General features: G+C 36.5%; 4 protein-coding genes across 4 annotated transcripts; all 4 read left to right on the forward strand.

The window, feature by feature from the left end:
- Window positions 1-705: 705 nt before the first annotated feature.
- Window positions 706-3,062, forward strand: LOC117631945 (F-box protein At2g39490). Its single transcript, XM_034365289.1, has 4 exons — window positions 706-1,249; window positions 1,397-2,254; window positions 2,338-2,496; window positions 2,691-3,062. The coding sequence occupies exons 1-4, from the start codon at window positions 893-895 to the stop codon at window positions 2,928-2,930; spliced, it is 1,614 nt and encodes a 537-aa protein (XP_034221180.1). The 5' UTR covers window positions 706-892; the 3' UTR covers window positions 2,931-3,062.
- Window positions 3,063-3,511: 449 nt separating this feature from the next.
- On the forward strand, window positions 3,512-6,945 carry LOC117632491 (diaminopimelate epimerase, chloroplastic). Its single transcript, XM_034365983.1, has 9 exons — window positions 3,512-3,855; window positions 4,002-4,169; window positions 4,359-4,429; window positions 4,601-4,658; window positions 4,893-5,072; window positions 5,412-5,496; window positions 5,907-5,966; window positions 6,064-6,137; window positions 6,519-6,945. The coding sequence occupies exons 1-9, from the start codon at window positions 3,577-3,579 to the stop codon at window positions 6,633-6,635; spliced, it is 1,092 nt and encodes a 363-aa protein (XP_034221874.1). The 5' UTR covers window positions 3,512-3,576; the 3' UTR covers window positions 6,636-6,945.
- A 1,088-nt stretch (window positions 6,946-8,033) lies between these two features.
- On the forward strand, window positions 8,034-15,028 carry LOC117631457 (kinesin-like protein KIN-5B). Its single transcript, XM_034364616.1, has 24 exons — window positions 8,034-8,296; window positions 8,547-8,735; window positions 9,398-9,527; window positions 9,623-9,778; window positions 9,869-10,206; window positions 10,288-10,426; window positions 10,692-10,789; window positions 10,889-11,045; window positions 11,139-11,208; window positions 11,307-11,383; window positions 11,544-11,597; window positions 11,670-11,750; window positions 11,834-11,945; window positions 12,036-12,122; window positions 12,409-12,584; window positions 12,684-12,845; window positions 12,917-13,024; window positions 13,111-13,269; window positions 13,346-13,429; window positions 13,534-13,739; window positions 13,964-14,065; window positions 14,161-14,270; window positions 14,362-14,513; window positions 14,627-15,028. The coding sequence occupies exons 2-24, from the start codon at window positions 8,569-8,571 to the stop codon at window positions 14,807-14,809; spliced, it is 3,108 nt and encodes a 1,035-aa protein (XP_034220507.1). The 5' UTR covers window positions 8,034-8,296; window positions 8,547-8,568; the 3' UTR covers window positions 14,810-15,028.
- A 1,100-nt stretch (window positions 15,029-16,128) lies between these two features.
- LOC117631538 (zinc finger protein ZAT18-like) lies at window positions 16,129-16,871 on the forward strand. The gene has a single exon (XM_034364764.1). It carries the CDS (start codon window positions 16,204-16,206, stop codon window positions 16,759-16,761), a length of 558 nt encoding a protein of 185 aa, XP_034220655.1. The 5' UTR covers window positions 16,129-16,203; the 3' UTR covers window positions 16,762-16,871.
- The last annotated feature ends 5,161 nt before the right edge of the window (window positions 16,872-22,032 follow it).

The following is a 22,032-nucleotide window of genomic DNA, read 5'->3' on the forward strand; positions in this document are numbered from 1 at the left end:
TAAGTTCTTATTGTTGATCCTCTCATCCATCTTTTCTGATCACAGAAGATAAGACCACTCTAATTTAGGCAAGCGTTTATTATATTTTTATTGGGCAATGGCCACTACAGAACTTTGAACCTTGACAATAATTTCCTCATCCATTTTCCTAGAAGCTGCTGGAACTTTTTTTAATAAATAATATCCATTTGTAAAAGATTGACAAAAAATAAACAACAACAATCTTGATAATTATTAATTACAAGTCCAATCAAATCAAAATTATATAATAATCTAGCAGACATGTTTGATTCATTCATATCATTTACTTTTGTTTAAATAATGAAATTCAACTCCACGGGCAAAGAAAATCTCTGTAACAAATTATTTGTTCGATTCGATATCAGCTCTGCATTAAGGGCAAAGAAATGTTTATATAAAGGTCAGGGTCATAGACTCATAGGGGGTCCATATCAATATCAACGTGTATCAAACAAGTGGGCTTATATTAATGGAACCATCACGATTGATGTCAACTTGAAACCTTCAACCACCATTTGTTGCATTGCAGGGCCATGTCTTATACCAAGTCCAAGTTAAGAGAAAGTTGATATTGATAAAGTCTGTTGTGGATTTGAATTTGAATAGTTGATATGTTGGTAAGTACTTTTATGGTATCAAGAGCTCCTATAATTTAACGATGTTTTTTTACCCAGGTTTCCCATGGCCAACTCAACTCTGATAGCTCCGCCCTTCCTATCAATGAGCAAAATCCTCCGCCCGCTATCAACTAATCCCGTGAGCCTCCACTTGCTGTTTTCACCATCATTACTATCAAATTGACCCGCTCCAACTGTTCACTGTGGTTGGCTCAAATTCCTCCAATTCTTCGTAGTTAGTGATCATTTTGGCTATGTTCCTCTGTCCTCCCAAGTCTCTTTCTGGTGCTGCCGAAAATGTTGTCAATCCTTCTTATCTCTCTTGGGATCCAGCAAGATTGGACAATATTGAGTTGAATAAACAACTCACTCACTCCGCCTGTGTTGTCTACCGCGGCGTTGTCTTCCACATCCCGTCAATCCTGGGTATCTCTGGAACGTCTATGCCTCCACCTCTCACAACCACATCCTTCATCTGCGCAATGAACTATTTTGCACCACCAAAGGCGACTTGTCCATTTCAGATTACCGGGACAAAATCAACTCCATTGCAGATAATCTTGCACTCGCTGGAAACTGACAATCTCAGCTCCACATCCACACTGGCTCCGGTACGTTTCGAAGCAATGGAAGCCTTAATTTTATGTTCTTCTGATGATTTCTTGTTTCTGAGCTTAACCCAACAATTGTTTTAGGATTTAGAAGTTGGTTTGTGAATTTGTATTTGTATTTTGGGTCTAACAATTGGGTTTTGGCAGGGAAATTATAAGAAACTAATGGAGGAGGAAAAGCTTGATCAGATCAGCAGCTTACCATTTGAATTAAAACAGAGAATTATATCCTTCCTGCCATTGAAAGAGGCAGTAAGAGCTAGTGTCCTTTCAACTCATTGGAAGAGCCTCTGGTCTCCAATTCAAGTAAGCTTGAATTTTGATCCAAACCCAGTAAACCATGAAGGCTCAGGTCAAGAATTCAACCAAGTTATGGGAATGTGCATGAGGTCCTATGCTTGTCTTGAGCAATGGAAGCTGTGCCTCAATGTTGTTGACAGCAATGAAGCACTGATTCTCAAAGCCACCAAGGGGGTTGACAGAGAGCTTCATCTAGAATTTTTTGAAACAAAGAAAGTTTCAAGAGATTTCAAATCAGAGCCAACATCAACAAGTGCTTGTTTGTGCCTTCACAGCCATCATCCTACACAAACAGAGAGTTTTGCTGGCGTGAAGCTTCTCCACCTCAGATCAGTCACCAACCTCACCAAAACCCTGGTGTCTGAAGTTTTCTCCAATTGCCATGTTCTTGAAAGTTTGAAGCTTGAGAAATGCAGGGGACTGGAAAGCCTTGATGTGAAAACAGATAGCCTGAGGAGCTTGGTGGTGGCAGACTGTTCAAACATGGCTGCCATTACAATTTCTGCACAAAATCTCAAATCATTTTGGTTCCATGGTGCTCTTCCCCAGATTATCACCCTAAAAAACACAAGAAGCTTGGTTGATGTGGTGCTCAATTTGAAGGATGGACCAATCAACAATGAGTTTGACTGTGAGGAAATTCTCTCCATCCTTTTCTCTTTCAAGGATGTTGAGGCTCTCACTATAAGTGGCTGGCTTCTTGAGGTATATATGAAATTATAATACACATGTAAATCATTATATATTTCCAACTTCTGAGACTGAATTTGGTTGCTATATTGTTGAAGTGGCTGTGTTCAGCAGGAGTGATTTTTGGGAGGCTTGATTTCCAATTCAACAAGTTAAAAGCATTAACTTGGATCGACTCTTTGATCAACAAGGACAAAAGGGACTCCCTTGCTTGCTTCTTAAATGCATGTCCTTTGCTGGAGAAATTGTTGGTTGAGGTAATTAAGTTTTTAGACTTCTACTATCAGTTCTTTTTTTTTTAATTAAATTGTTTCCGTCAGTTGAGCTCACTCTTTCGCTCAAGTTCAAATTCTCCTTCTTATATATTATTTAAAATAAATTATCACTTTTATAAAATATATATATATATATATTGGTTGAGGGAATTAATGCCTTGAGCTTGTGGTGGCAGATTGACAGCAACCTGAGCACCATCCCCTGCCCATTGTTCTACCAATACTGGCATGAGCCTCACCTTTGGATGGACTTTACAAGTGTGAAGTCGAACACTTCACAGCTCAAGCACCTTAAAAGCATTGAGTTGCTGGGCTTCACTGGCAGGGACCATGAATTGCAACTAATGGATCTTTTGCTTGAAAAGGCAATTAGGGTCAACTCATTGACTTTAACTTGCCCTGAATTTTTATCATAACAAAGTGTAATGATCCCACTCTACTTGCAGTTAGAGCTTGGTTTTTTATGTAACGCTCCCAAGTATGTTGAAAATGTCGTTTCGCATGTACGGTATTGTTTAGTCAAGTTTATATATAATTTTTCTTTGCACGTGGAGAAATTATTCAATTAAGACTACATCAACTGTCCGTCCATTCTTATGAATAATGATAACCTAATGTTTAGTAATACTTCACAAAAAGCAAACTTTGTCAAACTTGAAGATGTGATGTATTCTTTCCACTCAAATCAATTCTAATTGTCAAGTAAAGTTGTGCATAAATGAAAGGATTAGTTTCACGAACACGTCAAGAAGTTTTGACTCTTTCAATTATAATTTTCATATATTCACATGTTGTAAAAGTATTTTTAAATATCCTATCATTTGTATAAATAAATATATATAAAAATTGTAAGTGAGTTCAAAGAAAACATCAAATCCTAATTAGCTTGTCTTAAATTAAATTCAAAGAAACTTGACCCCAAAAAATTCAATTCAATTCAAAGAAAATGTCTATTTTACCACCTTATTTATAACTAACGGCACATATTGGAGCTAGGACAAACAAGAAGTAAAACAACAAATCAGCTGCGAAGGAAACTCTGTTACTATTAGCGTCAAAGTCATGGCCATAGCCGCCGCCATCTCACTGCCTCTCACGTCCCCAGCTCGCCGCTCTCTCGCCTCCTTCACCTCTCTTCGATCTTCTTCTCCAATTCTGAAACTCAACTCTGTGAGGGGAAGTGTCGTTTTGAGAACTGCTTGTCTTCGCGTCTCGGCGGCCTCGTCTTCGATGAGCGTCGAAGCCGTCGAGAAAGCCTCGCCGGCTTCTTTTCTGGACCGGAGAGAAACCGGGTTCCTTCACTTCGTCAAGTACCACGGCCTCGGCAACGACTTCATTTTGGTAATTTTATATCTCTGAATGAAAATGTGTGAAAATTTTGCAAATTTTGAAATTTGATGAGGAACGAAAAGGTTAGGGTTAGGTGTGCTCGATTCTTTATTTTGAGTTTTGGTTTTTAATTGATTATTTGATTTTGTGAGTGATAGGTTGATAATAGGGATTCTTCGGAGCCTAAGATCACTCCAGAGCAAGCAGCGAAGCTCTGTGATCGGAACTTCGGGATTGGCGCTGACGGAGTGATCTTCGCGCTGCCGGGCATCAATGGCACCGATTATACCATGAGGATTTACAATTCTGATGGGAGCGAGCCCGAGGTGACTCACATTTTCCCAAATATTGACTTTACTTGATACTTTGATTATTTATGATGCAGATATGTTGCATTTACTAATTTGATTATTTATGATGCAGATATGTGGCATTTACTAATTATATGTGTGCAAGTTTATATGAGTTATGTTTTTCGAATTTCTGAAAGTTTGATGTTCAATTTTATCGTGTAGATGTGTGGTAATGGAGTCCGATGCTTTGCCAGATTCATTGCGGAGCTTGAGAATTTGCACGGGAAGCAACGGTATGGATTTGAGCTAATGCTATAGTTTTGTTTTTATCTAACAATGCTTGCTAATGTACTGCATTGTTTCCTTTAGTGTCTGTTTGCATTTTGAGAAGGGAAATATAATCTGTTTCAGACTAATATGTGTGTCTATTTTCTAACAATGACCTTGTGTGTATACCATTGCAGCTTTACGGTGCACACCGGTGCTGGTCTAATTGTTCCAGAAATTCAAGATGATGGGAAGGTACGTTCTTGTTTACTCTATGTATCAATACCTTCTTGTTTATTTTATGTGTTAGTTTAAGTAGAGCATTTCAGGTTGAGATACTTTAAACACATCAAACATTTGATAATGGCAAAGCATGTGGCTTTGAAAATATTATAAGAAGGCCCACTGCTACTCTGCATGCCTCAGTCATGCTTTAAGTATGTAGATGGTCATCTTCAATTTAGCAGACATTGACTTTCTGAATTGCAGGTTAAAGTTGATATGGGGGAACCAATTCTAAAAGCAACAGATGTACCTACAGGACTACCTGCAAACAAGAATCAATCTGTCGTTAAGTCGGATCTTGATGTAGATGGAGTAACCTGGAATGTAACATGTGTTAGTATGGGAAATCCTCATTGTGTAACTTTTGGTACAAAAGGAGGCCAGGTAACTATTTTCTGGATTAACTTGGGACACATTAACTACTAATAGGGGTCTGTTGGAGTTTTCTTTTAATTGTCTTCTCTCTGATACTTCTCTTTTCTCTTAAATGAATGACCTAGTTTGGACGTAAATAATTTAGCAGAAGCAATGATACTCATCTGATGATTCATTAATAGTTGCCCTGTGGCCTTTAGTATATCACATCATTTTCAAATGGTTGAAAGTTTTCTTGAATATCCCCAACTTCCCCTCTTTTTACTTGCATGATCTTTTGAAGTAGGACTTCTAGCAAAATCAATCATTGCTGACCGTCACTTCTTGCTTTTGGTTGGAATGGAACAGAATTTGCAGGTCGATGAATTGAAGTTGGCCGAAATTGGTCCAAAATTCGAAAACCATGTGGTGTTTCCTGCACGAACTAACACAGGTTAGAATATATTTTTCTGTGGGCATGCTTTTGTTATTGAAGTCAAGTAGAGTTTAGTCTTGGTATATTGTTAGATGCTATCATGCTACAAATCGTTTTTTTTTTTTTGGTGTTGTCATGCTAGTCAAACAGCTAGTCAACACATGTATGCTCTGATATGGCCTCAAGTGTAAAAAGAATTTAGGCCCTGCCCTATCCTCATATGGTTGTGTGCCTTACTTAGCAGCTTGAAACACAGTTACAAGATCATATAAAGATCATGCTATATATTTTAGTGCGAGTTAAATAGTTATTTTCAATCAAACTTCTTTGGTCCTTCGGTTTTGTCTTGTGAGCTTTTAATTCTTAATATGTCATTATTCTTAAGTATGTTTCTGTATTCACAAATCTCATTTGATTGTGACTGGCAGAATTTGTACAAGTTTTCACTCCTTCACACCTCAAGATGCGTGTTTGGGAGCGTGGTGCAGGTTAGTTCTATTGCAACCAAAAGAAAAACTTATTTGTATTGTGATCTAATATCAAATCCCTCTTTTCTAGTGGGAAATTAATTACTTTTCATTGTAGGAGCAACACTGGCTTGCGGAACTGGTGCTTGTGCTGTAGTTGTTGCAGCAGTTCTTGAGGGTCGAGCTGAGCGGGTAAGTATTGGCATGCTATTTGCTGAATATTGTAAAAAAGTTAACATAACTGGTCTAAATATTTCTCACGGAAATGAAATTGTGCCATTTTGCTCTATCAGTTTTAACGTTCAATTTTAAGAAGAGTAAAGTCATATCATATATACAAAAATGATGATTCTAGTTATCTTAAAATTTCAGTTTTACTTTATTATCTCCTATCAGAAAAAATAAGTTAACTTTAATGTCACAAGATTCCAACTTTTGACTGTTGCTTCATTATTGGATGATGGATTTCTGCTGTTAAATGCTGGCTCCAGATTAACCTCATGTTTACTGTAGTTTCTTTTACTCTCTTTCCTCGTTGCTCATCTTTTTTCATGCTTATCTTATTGGACACAGAATTGCACGGTCGATTTACCAGGAGGGCCATTGCAGATTGAGTGGAGAGAGGAGGACAACCATATATACATGACAGGCCCGGCTGAAGTAGTTTTTTATGGATCTGTGCCCCTATGATTAATTTCGACAAAATTGCATCTGTATGAGGATAGGTTTTGTTATTTAAATTCACCCGAAGAATTGCAAGTCGAGCTGTAACTTGTGCAGATATAGAAAACATCTTCTGCATTTCTCTCTAAGCTTTTATGGAAGTCGAATTCCTCAAAGAATTGATGTGCTTGGCTTGCCACCACCCTCTTTCCCCTGTTCTAATATGCTATTGCATCATAGCAGTCATCCTCTGCACAGTTTGAGCTTCCGCACGATTAATTTGTTTGACTGTGACGAGTTTATACTATTAAGGTAGCAACATGTGGTGTTATGGTCATATCGAAAAAATTTATCCTCTTGCAGAAGACATGGATCGATCATTAGTTGCAGTAAGAGTAATCATAATGGGAGCCAAATGGCCATCTTTAACATTTGATTTGTAAATGATGTTAAGAGACAGTCGTACTCCACTTTACCCTATCTCCTTCACGAGGCGCTCCACCAATTCTCCTTTGTCTCCTCGTAAGCTTTACCAAGCACACGCCCTTTAATCATAGTTTGATGTTGAAGCCGAGTTCAAGGAGATAAGCCTGGCAGCTTTTGTCATGATGGTGAGCTTTTGAAATCTTTGCTTCAACATAAATCAGCTTTGATTTGAAACTTTGGAAATGTTGTAAATATTGCTTTATTTTGGGCCGAGCACACGAAACGTACATTAGACTTACTAGTAATCTAAACAAATCAATGGCGGATTATCATTCTCGTGCCCACTTGTGTAATAGAAACAGTCTCCTTTTAATACATTTTCTCTCCATTTTGGAAAAGAAAAACCGATTGTTTGCCTCTAAGTTGGGGAGAATTTATTTCTGACCTATTTTTTAAATTAAAACAATTTTTAACTCTTCCATTCTTTGTTACAGCAATTATGTTTGTCACACACACACACCATCATGAAGTTCAAATCTGAGACCACTAGTCTACAAGTTAATGTCATTTTTTATTGAACTAGACCCCATTGGCTTGATTCTATTTTTCTTTATTAATAGAAAATGAGAAATTTGATTGAGACGTGTTTCAATGTTAAGAAGAAAAATGAAATTAGTGGTGTTTCTCATTTTCTTAAAATTTGGTAAACTCATTGTGATTCAATGTGAATAAGATTTTATAGCTCAATCTATTTTTTTTTCTTTTTTAAAGAAATCAAATGTAATTCGATTTAGAGTTAAAATCATCAATGCTTAGCAGTTTATGAAGGAAGGAAGTTATATTAAATGCTATCATTTCCCATTTTCTGTACCCAAAAAAAAAAAAAAAAAGCTATCATTTTCAAATTTACCAAGCGCGACTCAGGCTACGCGCCTCATTTGAATTTTCACGACCGACCCCACCACATTTGAAAAACGCATAGATTTCTGTCTGGCCCCAACGGCCACTTCCCTCCCTATACAAAAACCCACGGTAGCCGTTGGAGAATCAGACCACCACTTTCTTCCTCATTTCAAAATCACGATTCGATCTTTCCGTAGAACCCTAAAAAAACAACCTTTATTTCGCTGAAAGAGGAAGACGAAAGAAAGCTTTCTTTTTCCTTGCTCTCATTTCAATTATCGAACCCTACTTCTCTGGTTGTGAATTAAAGGCAGATACATCCTTAATTGGCTTCATCAGGCGATACATAAATCACAGAGGTATTTTCTTATCTTCTTCAGGTCCAAATCACTGGTAAATCTAATGTACGAATTTCATTACCAAAGATGCATGTTAGGGTTTTTCTGGTTATGGTGATTAGGGTCCTTTTCTGGGTGTAAATTGAGTTAATTGATCGGCACGAAATGTTTCGACATTGTTGGTCAGGGCTTTAGGGGTTTGTCATTCTGTGGTTGATATGATTTATAATATACATGGTGATGAACATGAACTGTGTTGACGTTTGCTTAGGTTTGAAAGAGAGAAAAAAGTGATGTCAGTCACCCCCGATCAGTCTAAGAAAGTTGGGGTGGGGGTGTCACCGTCCCCATCTCCTTTCCTTACACCTCGTCCCGAAAGGCGGCGCAGAACACTTGAGTGGAATCCAAATCGTCAGGACAAGGATAAAGAGGTTAATGTGCAAGTTCTGCTTAGATGCAGGTGAGTTTTATTTGATCTTCCTCATTTGTTAAATTAAATCAAATAAAGTTTTGCTGGTCTGGGATTTTTGTGGCCTTCTCAGTTTATGCTTCAATTTCTGACTTGAAATCTCAATCATTTGGTGAGTTTCATTGTGATGTTAGTTAGTCCTCACCCAAATATGGCTATCCCTACTTAATGTTGCCAACATTATGGGTGAACTGTATGGGCTGGGATTTGGATGAGAATCATAGTGAAGTTTACTTTGTTCGGCATTGAATTTGACATATTTAAAAAGCATTAGATTATACTTATGCCAACTGCTTATCTATAGGTTTCCTAAAATATTTTCAACTTGCTGCTTTCCCAACTTCTTTGTACTTGCACTTATGACTGTAGAAAATTATTCTACTCCTCGTTTAATTGTTGACAAAATTTTCAACAGCTGGACCGTAGAAATGTTTGTTTACACAGTCTTCATGTCATTGAAGTTGTGTAGCTTCGAATTGTGTTTTATTTTTTGACATGGATTTGTAGTGTAACATTATTATGCCAATGGATTTGTCGTTTGCTTAATTTTAATTCAAAAAATTTATCTAAAGTTCTAAACTTTTGTGTGTAAGATCATTCTTGTGTACATCTGATGAGTTATCCCATTGGTTTATTGTTGATTTTGATTTCAGGCCTCTAAGTGATGATGAGCAAAGGTTGAACATCCAGAAGGTGATATCCTGTAATGAACACAAAAGAGAAGTCACTGTTTTGCAAAGTCTAAATAACAAGCAAGTCGATAGAGTTTTCACTTTTGACAGGGTATGCTTCAATCTCCGTTCTGATAATATTACTTCATAATACAATCTTATGATGATCAACACGTCAAAGTTATCTTATTTATTTTATTTTGCTAGGTTTTTGGGCCAAAATCACAGCAAAAATCAATATATGACCAAGCAATTTCCCCAATAGTTAACGAAGTTCTCGACGGATTCAACTGCACTGTCTTTGCATATGGGCAGACAGGCACCGGTAAAACTTATACAATGGAAGGTGGGATGAGAAATAAGGTACAGATTGATCATCTAGTCATCCACTTGCTTTGACTGGCAATTTAAAATATCTTCTCTCCTCACATTGTACACAAACGTTTCTTGTAGAGTGGCAATTTACCTGCTGAGGCTGGTGTTATTCCACGGGCTGTTCGACACATTTTTGAGACACTTGAAGCACAAAATGCTGACTATAGTGTGAAAGTAACGTTCTTAGAAATATATAATGAAGAAATAACTGATTTACTAGCGCCTGATGATAATCCAAGAACTGCAGAAGACAGGCAAAGGAAATCTATTTCCTTGATGGAGGATGGAAAGGGTTGTGTGATAGTAAGAGGCCTTGAAGAAGAAGCTGTGTATAATGTAAATGAAATTTATAGTGTCTTGGAAAGAGGGTCTGCCAAAAGGCGTACAGCAGACACTCTGTTGAACAAGCGCAGCAGGTATTTTTTCCTCAGTTACTAACAATATGTTGACTCTAGAGGACCATTTATCAATTTTTGTCCCTTTTTTCTTGTTTGCAGTCGCTCTCATTCTGTCTTTTCCATTACTGTCCATATAAAAGAAGCAACAGTTGGTGATGAGGAGCTAATAAAATGTGGCAAAATTAATCTTGTCGATCTGGCAGGATCAGAAAACATATCTCGTTCAGGTGCACGAGAGGTATTATTATAAATCTTCTTATCTTAAGCTTGCTGTCTGGGCAAACATGATCTTGTTAGTAATTGAAATTGCAGCCATAATTGTGTTTATAAAATTTAGGCTCTTCATGTTGTTCTAGTTATGGCCAGTAGTACAATGGTTGATCTAGTTTACATTTCAAAGAAATAACAGCCCGTACTTGGCTTCTAAATGAGTTTAACAGTTTCCTAACTTCAAAACTGGACTGTATATTAGAGATTGATGAAACTTGTGTTTAAAACTGTAGGGACGTGCAAGAGAAGCGGGGGAGATAAATAAGAGCTTGCTCACACTGGGCCGTGTCATAAATGCACTAGTGGAACATTCCACTCACATACCTTACAGGTACATACTGATATATAATGTCTCTTTGTTACAATATTTGGCGGTTCACTATCTTCCTTTCTATTTTATGTAATTCAACTGTGCCGACTCTATCTGCAGGGACAGTAAGCTTACAAGACTTTTAAGAGATTCTTTGGGAGGCAAAACAAAAACCTGCATCATTGCCACAATTTCTCCAACTGCTCAGTGCATGGAAGAAACCCTAAGCACACTGGATTATGCCTGTCGTGCCAAGAACATTAAAAACAAACCTGAGGTTTGTTTGGATTATTATTTTTGCCTCCTTTTTTATTTCTCCGAATGTATTTTGTTAGGATGAGGACGATGTTGATGAAGCTTATTCTTGCAGGCAAACCAGAAAATGTCGAAGGCTGTGCTGCTCAGGGATTTGTATTCAGAGATTGAGAGAATGAAAGAAGGTTGGATGGCACACTTGGATTGGTGTTTAATTTTATTTTAATCTGTTTAATTTGGATTGCTGTTTAATATTCTTTAATCTGTTTAAAAACGAATGCAGAGGTTCGGGCAGCACGGGAAAAGAATGGTGTTTATATTCCGCGTGAAAGATTTGTCCAGGAGGAAGCTGAAAAAAAGGTAAATATTCCTTGCCAGCTTTATTGTTTTAGCATGACTATGTTAAACTATGAGGACCTCAAACTAGGTGACCGCAAATAGATAATAAATTTTGCCTCTTTTATGCTCTTGTATTTGTACTGCTGTAGCTTAATCTGTTTAAAACCTGGAAACCCTGCAGGCCAGGATTGAGAAAATAGAGCAATTGGAAAATGATCTCAACCTCACAGAAAAGGTACATTTTCTTGCTCATTGGTTAATATCTCTGCTATGATATTCATGTCATCAACCTCACTTCTTCTTGCAGCAAGCGGAGAGTTTTCGTGAGCTCTATCTCAGCGAACAAGAACAGAAACTGGATTTACAAAGTGAGCTGAAGGCGTGCAAGGTATGCATGGACTTAGCATTATTGCCTTAGTCTTTTCAGTGTATGCATGCATCTTATTAGGAATTCAATTTTGTCTTTCTCAGATAAGTCTGGAAACTAGTAACAAGGCACTGCTTGATCTTCAAGAGAAATACCAGGTAGCAATCACAACCTTGAAAGAGAAGGAGCTTATTATCTCCAAAATGCTATTCTCAGGTAAGACAGACAATTGAGATATTGTTGAGAAAATTTTGTCTTTTTTTCTTCATAGTTTTGGTGACAAATGTCTGTGTGCTCATATAACAGAAAATCTTTTAATTGGACGTGCAAAGGAGTTACGAACTGATTTGCAGAATGCATCAGAGGAAATGAATTCCCTATATGAAAAATTAGGTAAGATAAATTAACTTCAGTATGCAAGCTCATAAGCATCCCTCATACAGAAAAGTATTGTGTCCTGCATATTTAGTAATTGGTAAAAAAATTAATGGTTATTATTCTATTATTTGTTTACATCTTCTGGCTTGACGTTAAGACAAGAAAGCTAAAGCTTCCTTTCAAATAGGCAAGGAGAAATATAGAAAAGAATAACAGACAACAAAAGATGATGAAGATGAAGGGAAAAGGAAAGTGTTTAGACCTTGGCATTATCATATCTAGTGCTTTTTGCTCTCTGCAGATCAGAAAGACAGAATGGAAGCTGAAAATCAGAGCTTGGTTTTAACATTTGGTTCTCAGCTTGATCGGAGTTTGAAAGATCTGCATAAGACCATCCTAGGGTCTGTTTCTCAACAGCAGAACCAACTAAGATGCATGGAGGAACATGTTCACACATACCTTGCGAGTAAATGTGATGTAAGTGAGATTTAGTTATTAGTTATGTCATGCAATATGCTATGCTTATTGCCTTGGTTTTACTGGTTATTTGTTTGTTAACGCTATTATTATTAACAGGCAGCACAGGTACTGGATTCAAAGATTAAGAAGATAACAGAGACATACAGTTCTGGAGTATCAGCCTTGAAGGAGCTAGCCAACATGCTGAAAACGAAGGCATCATCTGACCTGGAGCAGATAAATGCTAGGGTGTTATCACAGACAGTGGCCGTTGAGAAGGTAATGGTCTCAATTTCCCTTACCATTCATAGAATGCCCTCGATTTAATAGCTGACTGTTTGTCTTTGTAGTTTCTTGTAACTGCAGTTATGGAAGCCAATGAGGTCATCCAAGATATCCAGCACTCTCTTGATGAGCAGAAACAGCTGTTGGCTTTCTCCACTCGACAACAAGAGGAGGTAGGTTTGTAGTTTTTATTTTTCATACTTGTTATAATGTGCACTTGAAAAGATTTAAGATTCTTAATATTTGAGTACAACTTCAGGGGTTGCAACGAAGTTTGATTTCCACACAAGTAATTTCAAAGGCCACTGGGAACTTTTTTGATGACCTTCGTGACCGTGCTTGTCAAGTCATGAGAAGTCTTGAAGAAAGCCAAATCCAACGAGTCCACCAATTAGTGAATTTTGAGAAGATGTTTAAGGTAAGTGCACCCTACATGTGAATTTCAGAACTAGGTATACTAAATGCTGATGAGCTTTCGTTGCCTTAAAAAACAGGAAGAAGCTGCTAAAGAGGAAAAACAGGCTATGGAAAAAATTGCAGTAATATTAGCAACTTTGACATCTAAGAAAGCTTCAATTGTAAGTATTTTCTCTTCTTCTTTTTTTCTTTTTTTTTGTTTATCACTTGAATTAGAATAGTTTGTCGGTATTGTTTAACTGACATTTAGAAAAATAAACATTAGGTGTCAAAGGCATCAACCAACATCCAGGACACAAGTAAACAAGATAATACCAGGTTGCAAAAGGAGATGTTTGACATGCAACAATTGGCAACGGATGCTGGGAAGGAGTTGAGCGAATATTTTGGAAAGGTGGAAAGTAACTTCATGACAGACACATTCTCAGCAGCTGAGTCTCATGCAATCATGGAAAACTGCCTCCAAGAGTGGTAAGTTTATTCATTTTCTTCTCAAATTTTATTTATTTAATCTTTCAAAAGGATCAATATAAACACAGGAATACACATAAACCTGAATTAAATCTAGAGAAGATGCACTTATATCCTCGATTTGTATAAGAAAAGATAGTGCCACAGTATTCTAGTATTGCAGCTGCAGTGGGCTTGTCCCTTGTCAATATGTCTCTTCATATAACTTTTTACTTCATATGCAGCTCAGAGAGAGTGGGCGATTCTAGGAAACAGTGGGAAAAGGCCCAGTCAGCCATAAACACTCTTAATCAGAACAGTGTTGCAAAGATTGAATCTACTGTGAAGTGAGTTTCCATTCCTTGACTAATCAAAACGTCTAGTCTTAGTTTGTTCTTCCCTTCTAATGCTCTATTGAAATTTCCTTTCCTTGCTTCAACAGGGAAAATATATCTGCAAACCATTCTGCACATGAAGAGTTTGTTTCCACATCTTCCCGTGTGGATGCAGATTTCAATGCCATAGCCTCTGACACGTCGTCATGCGTTAATGGTAATTTGAATTTACTTGTGCAATGAAGTAATTCACTCCTATACGATAATCCATTCTTCTAATGCCTAACTGGTGATTTAAAAACATGCAGCTTCACTAATGCTGGACCACGAAAAGACAAAGGAAATAGACTCCATGGCAACCTTGTGCTTGGATCAACTCAAATCAGTGCAAGACAAGCATGGTGAAGGTGTATCAACTATACGAAATGAAGCAGAAAAGCGCCTTGTAAAAGATTATCTGGTATGTTGCCTTTCTGAGATGGAAATATGGAAAATACTATGTTCTTTATAGTATAGGGTCAACTTCATTGCATAAAGCCTAATATCATTGCTGTTTGGTATGGTGATGAACAGGTTGATAAGCATAGTGGTGGAACTAAGAAACGAGTTATAACTGTCCCCAGCGTGGAATCAATTGAGGAGATGAGAAGCTCCATTGAAGTCACAGAAGACTGTATTTCTGACAACAAATCGAAACGGAGCCAAATGGAAAGCAAGACCCCAGGTCCTAGAACTCCTTTTGCAGATGTCAACTGATGTTGCATGATGCTCCATTTCAAAATTTCAAAGCATGCTCATCAACTGATGAGCTATGAACACTACTAGTCCATCTATTTTCTACGATTGGCAAGTCCGATGATGCGCAATGGAAATGTCTACTGTTCCCTCATTTGCTTCTCAGAAGTTGAGAATAATATTGTAATATTTTGTAGTTGCCAACTTGCCATAAATGAAAACAATTACAAGTTTCTCCAACTCCTCTCTACAATTGTCTCCAACGCCTCTAAATGATCAAATTAAGAATGTTGAAAAACACCTGAAAGATGAAAGCTGCTCAAATTATGCTTGGGAAGAAGTTCTTCAGTGTGTCCCCACACGTTGAGGCATGTAAGTTCCTTGCAAGTTTCTCCAACGCCTCTAACTGATCAAATTAAGAATGTTGAAAAACACCTGAAAGATGAAAGCTGCTCAAATTATGCTTGGGAAGAAGTTCTTCAGTGTGTCCCCACACGTTGAGGCATGTAAGTTCCTTGCAAGTTTCTCCAACGCCTCTAACTGATCAAATTAAGAATGTTGAAAAACACCAGAAAGATGAAAGCTGCTCAAATTATGCTTGGGAAGAAGTTCTTCAGTGTGTCCCCACACGTTGAGGCATGTTCCTTGCATTTGCTGCTCATAGATAGGTTAGTGGTGCCGTTGGGTGTGAAATCATACTCTGGCATGAAATTCTTTTAAATAAAGACTTTGAAGAAAATCATAGTGGAAGTGGTTTGAAGAATGAAAACAACTTGATTCTTTGAATTATTCTAGAGGACAGCCCACAAAGCACAAATGTGAGAACTTTAGGTGCACCAGTAATTCAGTTACCGACTATTTTCTTCGACTTTGTTTGGCAAGACTGGACTATTCATCATCCTTCATGCTGAAGACATTTAGGTGATTCTGTGTGCTTTCCAACAAAAGTGCTTTTTTCTGACTTCAATGTCTGAACAATCTGAAATACCTTGGAAGCTGCAAAGCAGATTCCTTTTTGCAGCTTCCTTCAAACTTCATAGTTCATGGACATTAGCCCTCCACTGATGACTCGCTGCAACAGCTTTACAACTGGTCTTATAACCAAAGACTGGTCAACGCTCATCACGTGTTCGTATATCTAAATCCACTTCGTTTTATTCATTGTAAAAGGAATGGTCTCCAAGTCAAAGGAAAAAAAAAAAGGGTCAAACCCTTGAGTACCCAAAAAGCCAATGAAACGCACTACACTCTTGGGTTTCCTTAACGCGGATTAGAGGGCAATACGGTCATTTCCTAACTCACTCCAAACCCCTATAAATAACAACACAACTGAAGCCTTCTTCCATATCAAAAACTACACTTTGTTTTTGGTTTGTGAGACATTTGACCAGCTTGTACGTTGCTTTTGCTTAGCCATGAAGAGAATGAGAGAAGATGAAGTAGGGTTCGTCGGGATGAAGGGTTTGGACATGGAAAAGTTCCTCATGCTACTCTCATGTGACATGGAGACCAAGTTCAGAAAGTATTCATCTCCAAACGATGTGTTTGAGTGCAAAACTTGCAACCGAAAATTCCCATCGTTCCAAGCTCTTGGTGGCCACAGAGCAAGCCACAATAGGCCGAGAACATCAATGGATCATGATCAAAAAAGTGAGACCAGAAAAGGAAGCAATTTGATGGCAACGAAGAACAAGCCGAAAGCGCACGAGTGCTCCATTTGTGGCCTAGAGTTTGGCATGGGACAGGCTTTGGGTGGCCATATGAGGAGGCACAGAGCTTCCAACATGAACCTGGGATTTTCTTCTAAAGTTCCTGATGAGGTTGTTGTCGCTTCGAAGATTCCGGTGCTGAGAAGGTCGAGTAGCAAGAGGATTATGTGCTTGGAGATGGACTTGAACTTGACGCCATTGGAGAATGACTTGAAGTTATTGTTCGGGGTGATGGCTCCAAAAGTTGACGCTTTTGTTTCATAATTTTTTATGCACATGTCATACCATTGTATTCTTTTTATTATTCTTTCGTTAATTTATATCATGTACAATGTTATTAATTTAATTAATAGATACGATTCTTTTTAATTACTTATTGGGTTCTCATTGGTGATATCGTTCGATGGAGAATTGTATGGAATAAGAAAGGTTCGCTTATGTTGTGCGGAGAAAACTAGTGTTGATCAAAGCAAAAACCACATTCTTTCTTAGCTAGTTTTAATTAATAAATTAAAAAATTCTGTTAAAAGAAACTAAAAAATGGGCAACTTGTTCTTCCAACAGCTTGAAAAAGTTTTTTTCAAAGGAAATTTAGGGTAGGAATATGGAACATTTATGCAACTATGTACTTTGGTTAAATTGGACTAGTACTTGGTCTATTTGGGAGTACATTCGGAATAACTAAAAGCGCTTATAACAGTGCTTGGAAGAAGTTTAGAAGTGCTTTTGAGTTATAGAAGCGCTTTCTGGAGAAGACCCTGCTCTGTGATTCTTCAGGAAGCACTCTCAAATGCTTTTCCAAGAAACACTTCGATTTTTTATGAAAATTTCAACATTTTTATAATAAAAGCGCTTTTGTTAGAAACGCTTATAAGCATAAATACTTCCTAAAGAAGCAGTCACAAACGAGCCCTAAATCACATCCAATTGTACAAAGATAGAATTGGATTACTTTGAAACCAAAGAAAAAGAAGTGGAATAGTTTTTAAGAATATGTCTGACAAGGAAGGTTAACTAGTTATGTGAACTAAGACATATTATCGCGTGTATTAAATTATAACGACAAAAAATCGCTAATTTAATGATTTAGAGTAATTGTTCTCTCCTAAAAAGGTCAAATGGATTGAAATGTGAAATATAAGGTCCCTATCAACTGTTTTATTTCTTCTTCTTTTTTCTATCATTTAATCATTATCATTTAATGTACCTTTGGTAGTTGCTAGCAGTTTGTGTGTTTGACTCCTCTAGATGTTTCGAGGTTATCATTATTGAAAGTACAGTATTTGAAAAAATAAAGAAATAGAAATTTTTTTTTTTTTTTTGAAACAGGAAGTGTGAAGATTTGACTCTGTATGTGGGCCAAGTCCATGTTTGAAAAGTTGGTCTAAAAAGAGAGGTACGAGATCCATGAAGCATTCGTGTGCCTTCCACGAAATGCCAAACTTACCCCATATATGGGCTTTCCTTCCACCTTCCTCCTACAGTGACAGTCCTACGCGTACCCTCTTAACAATCTAAAACAACATTCTTTCACATGGGCTAAGTTATCTAGAAACAAGATCTCTGTTTCGTAGTCCTCTAAAATTCTTTATCATACATAATTAATAATATTCTAGAATGGTCCTAAAATTATATAGAAATTCTTCTATACGGACATTCGGACGTTATTATCATGCGAATGTTATGTATCTTCTACTATCCCTCCCTACTTTTCTCTTCGTTTACAATAGCATAACGTGCGAACATCCGAATGAAAGAATAACTGTAAAATTATATGAATCTCTTAACATAACTGTATGATTTAAATTTACAGTCTTGTAACATAAGTATTTATCTAGGGAGGAACAAATTAGAGTAATTCTGAAATATAACGTATGGTTTAAATTTACAATCTCATAATTATAAGCATTTATCTGGGACAGAACATTCTTATATGCATTAGATTTGGATTTGATTTAGAGGATTTTCCACCTTAATTAAGGAGAATCTTAAGTGCATGATTATTCTTTGCCTTCTGAATATGACACATTTGGCCAGCTCTGAAGAAAAAGCAAAGTGAATTGAAGCACTGAAAAGCCAATGCTTGCCTTTGATTGAATTGAAAGTGAAAGATGTCTTTTCAAATCCTTGTCACACAGTCTGAAACAGCCAAACTGAATGAACCTTATTTACCTTGTTAATGGAGCATACGAGTTTCTAGGGCTGAACAAGGACACCACCATCATTCACTGGCTAAATTGGGAGAGGGAGAAGAAAGCTGTACGTGTGCCCTATCTTTAATCTTTTTCCCAGCCACATCATATCACCCTTTCACATTTATATCCGTCGGTCCAATTTGCTATAAGTTACTGGGTACGTGATTTGAGCTGCCCAAGTGATGTTGCATGCATTGGTGCACTACTATAACGACTCTTACTTTTTCCATTTGCTTTATTTATGTATGTACTAATAGTAGTAACAACATTGAGTGATGTTGCATGCATTGGTGCACTACTATTACGACTCTTACTTTTTCCATTTGCTTTATTTATGTATGTACTCATAGTAGTAACAACATTGAGTGTGCAACGGAGAAAATATCGGGTGAAATCGGTTGTATACAACTCTATGTGTATGTTTATTATTATAATTATAGAAGTAAAAAAGAGATATAAGAACATAGGTATATATAATCTACAACATGAAAATTCTCGCCTCTTGCTGGTTTCTATTTGCTTTCGATTTGTGAAGCAGACTCATTATCCTCAAATTATTGCCCTGAGTTTAATTAAAATGTAATTGAGCTTAAAGGATCTCCCATTTGCATAAGTATCTCTTGGGATTAGTATTAGAACACTCATTATCCAATCCACTTGGTAGTTAGATATTAGGACCATCTACTCATAATACAAATATGTCTAGAAACTTATCATAATAATCAATGATCATGAGATCATGATCGACTGGTGTTCTAATGCACCTTTTTCAAATGGAGAAGAGAGGCAAATCCCACTTACCCATTAGTTTACGAACTTAACAATTCGTTACTTTTTATTTTCTTTCAGCTTTTCCATAAACTAATCCACTTACAACTTTCTGAGTCTAAAGCGATGGAACACTTTGCATGCTTTGCAATTCATATGAAGGAAAGATTTGAAGATGGAATTGATAACCCAAATTTTTTTTTTTTAAAAATTTATAATAAAGTTGGTCCATGAGAGCCTCCAAAAGTTTGTATATTAAAATAAAAAATAATAAAAAATAAACCTCCAAAATTGAATTTCACAAAAGAATACTACTTGCCTCATTACTTTTAAGGAGATACTCATCCTTCCTGCGAATCACAATTTAACACATATGCAAAAATAATTCATTAAAAACACAACAAAAATAATTAAAAAAAATTTATGCACACATGTCATACTGTTATTAGCAGAAATATATGAACTCCTACTAACCTAATAAGGGGAGAAGTGTTTTCTTTCACAAAATGACATGTAGTTGTAACATCTAAAAAGTATCATCTTCACAATTAAACAGTGTTTCTGAGCTTAAACAAAACATTAGTGTAATTATCGTGGGTCGGAATTAACAATATTCATTACTAGCTCGACAGCTTCCCAAAGTTATCGAATCACGACAATGAGTTGTGGGGCACATGACAGCGACTTGGCCTCAGTCTCTGGTTCATCATTGGATCGACGCTTATGATAGTTTGAAATGGACTATTATTATTATAATTTAAAATTGTTATTATAATTTTGATTCAAACTTCATTTCAAGGCTTTTTACTTTTTCATATATGTGCTTTCAATGAAAATGACTGAATTTTTTTCAAAAACAAGTTGTGAGGTGACACCTATTTTTTTTTTCTTTTCACGTGCATATATTGTATATATTAGAAATGTTGCTCTATTTGTATTACTTTTACTTTTCAGATTATCGATCATCTTTTTAATACAGATAAATTCCACATACGTTACGTTTGTTGCACTCCTAACCACTAATGTCAAAGGCTGCGGTTGATTAGACCACAGTGGAGATGCATAATGCATTGCTGGAATGAATGTGAAAAGTGCATAAACTATGTTTTGACTAGAATTACAGGGATCTAATGGTATATATTTTGCAGCAAATGGATGCAGAACCAACTTGAACTAGATATATAGCAAAAGTCAACCCATTGGATAAGACCAACCAGATGACGCTTTCTGACTAATGATGAGTTGTTTCTTCTCTTCTCTTCTTAATTGATCATATGTGGAGTTGAAAATTCGTACGACCCTGTTCATTTTTTTGACAAATATTATTGAGAATTATTCTTCATGACCGGAATCTTTGATTTTGATCACGTGAGCCACCTTTGATTGCAATTCCTACACCACACATGAGCTTATAAGGTCCATTTCTTGAGTTTTAAATGACAAACTAAAAGATGTTATGTTTTAATTTGAATTGCACATTCGAACAAATATTTATTATCTACTCAATAATTTAGATTCTTTTTACGAAACACTCGTGAGAATACATATTTTGGATGAGTGGAGGAGAATTGCTCTAATACATATTTTGGATGTTATGTTTCACTAATTTATTGATGCATAGCAAGATTTCATTATTACCAATTGCTCATTTGGTCAGCCATGACCTTAGAGCAGTCTAATTTTAAGAATATTAATAAATGTAGCTGTTCTTTTCCAACGTCTGAAGTTTCTCTCAACCCAAAATCATTGGAGAGACCCTTTGATTAAGAAATGTAGGAAGTTTCTAGTACGTGTTTAATTGAGAGTTGTTCATTGCTCGATTAAAATATGAAGTGAATAGTTTAATTAATATCTATTCCAAAAGAATGATTAAAATTAACCCCAAAAAAACCCATACAAAAAAAAAAAGACAATTAAAGAAGAAGATCTGTGTTGATGCAAAGAGACAAGCACAAATTAACGTCATTGCTTAGCTAGTTAATTAAAATTAATAGAAGCTAGTAAAGTGTGATTAGCACAATGCCACAGAAAGTTATAGAAAATTCTTAATGATTGTAAGAACATTGAACATACGAAGCAATGAATAATTTGTTTAATTCACAATCTTTGCTAATGCGGTAGCTGTTGGGAGGAGAGTTTCGAAGAAAACTAGTGTTCCATTTCAGCTTACAAACCATGTGACAATGACTCTTAATTATGCATTAGATTAATAATAATTAACCACGATTAGAAGAAGCCATGCTTAAACTATATTAATCGTCTGATAAACTTTTTGGGACTTCACGTCTCTTATGGAGTCATTTAAATCTAAAGTGGGAGGATTAACTATTAATATTGTTGCTTAATCATATGATCAAAATTAAAGCGATCAATGTGTTTTCAACAATGCGGTTTAAAGTTGTTGGTCGGTGATATGCGACTCCGCACTCTTATAGATCCAATGGTAGTGGCAATTTATGCTATGCTTAAAGTCAAAGTCGGAATACCAATAGCATTGAGTTTAATGATGATTGAAGGAGGTCTCAAATTTGAGTCACATAATGATTGCGTCGATGAGTTATCCCATTATAAT

This window comes from Prunus dulcis, chromosome 6, assembly GCF_902201215.1.
Source record: "Prunus dulcis chromosome 6, ALMONDv2, whole genome shotgun sequence".
Taxonomy (NCBI): Eukaryota; Viridiplantae; Streptophyta; class Magnoliopsida; order Rosales; family Rosaceae; genus Prunus; species Prunus dulcis.

Bases quoted from the DNA above. Each gene is read 5' to 3' on its own strand.
- LOC117631945 (XM_034365289.1), top strand. From the start codon at position 893: ATGTTCCTCTGTCCTCCCAAGTCTCTTTCTGGTGCTGCCGAAAATGTT. The intron at 2,255-2,337 runs GTATATATGAAA...ATATTGTTGAAG, and splicing joins TAAGTGGCTGGCTTCTTGAG to TGGCTGTGTTCAGCAGGAGT. The intron at 2,497-2,690 runs GTAATTAAGTTT...TTGTGGTGGCAG, and splicing joins TGGAGAAATTGTTGGTTGAG to ATTGACAGCAACCTGAGCAC.
- LOC117632491 (XM_034365983.1), top strand. From the start codon at position 3,577: ATGGCCATAGCCGCCGCCATCTCACTGCCTCTCACGTCCCCAGCTCGC. The intron at 3,856-4,001 runs GTAATTTTATAT...TGTGAGTGATAG, and splicing joins TCGGCAACGACTTCATTTTG to GTTGATAATAGGGATTCTTC. The intron at 4,430-4,600 runs GTATGGATTTGA...ATACCATTGCAG, and splicing joins AATTTGCACGGGAAGCAACG to CTTTACGGTGCACACCGGTG.
- LOC117631457 (XM_034364616.1), top strand. From the start codon at position 8,569: ATGTCAGTCACCCCCGATCAGTCTAAGAAAGTTGGGGTGGGGGTGTCA. The intron at 11,946-12,035 runs GTAAGACAGACA...CTCATATAACAG, and splicing joins CTCCAAAATGCTATTCTCAG to AAAATCTTTTAATTGGACGT. The intron at 14,271-14,361 runs GTAATTTGAATT...AAAAACATGCAG, and splicing joins CACGTCGTCATGCGTTAATG to CTTCACTAATGCTGGACCAC.
- LOC117631538 (XM_034364764.1), top strand. From the start codon at position 16,204: ATGAAGAGAATGAGAGAAGATGAAGTAGGGTTCGTCGGGATGAAGGGT.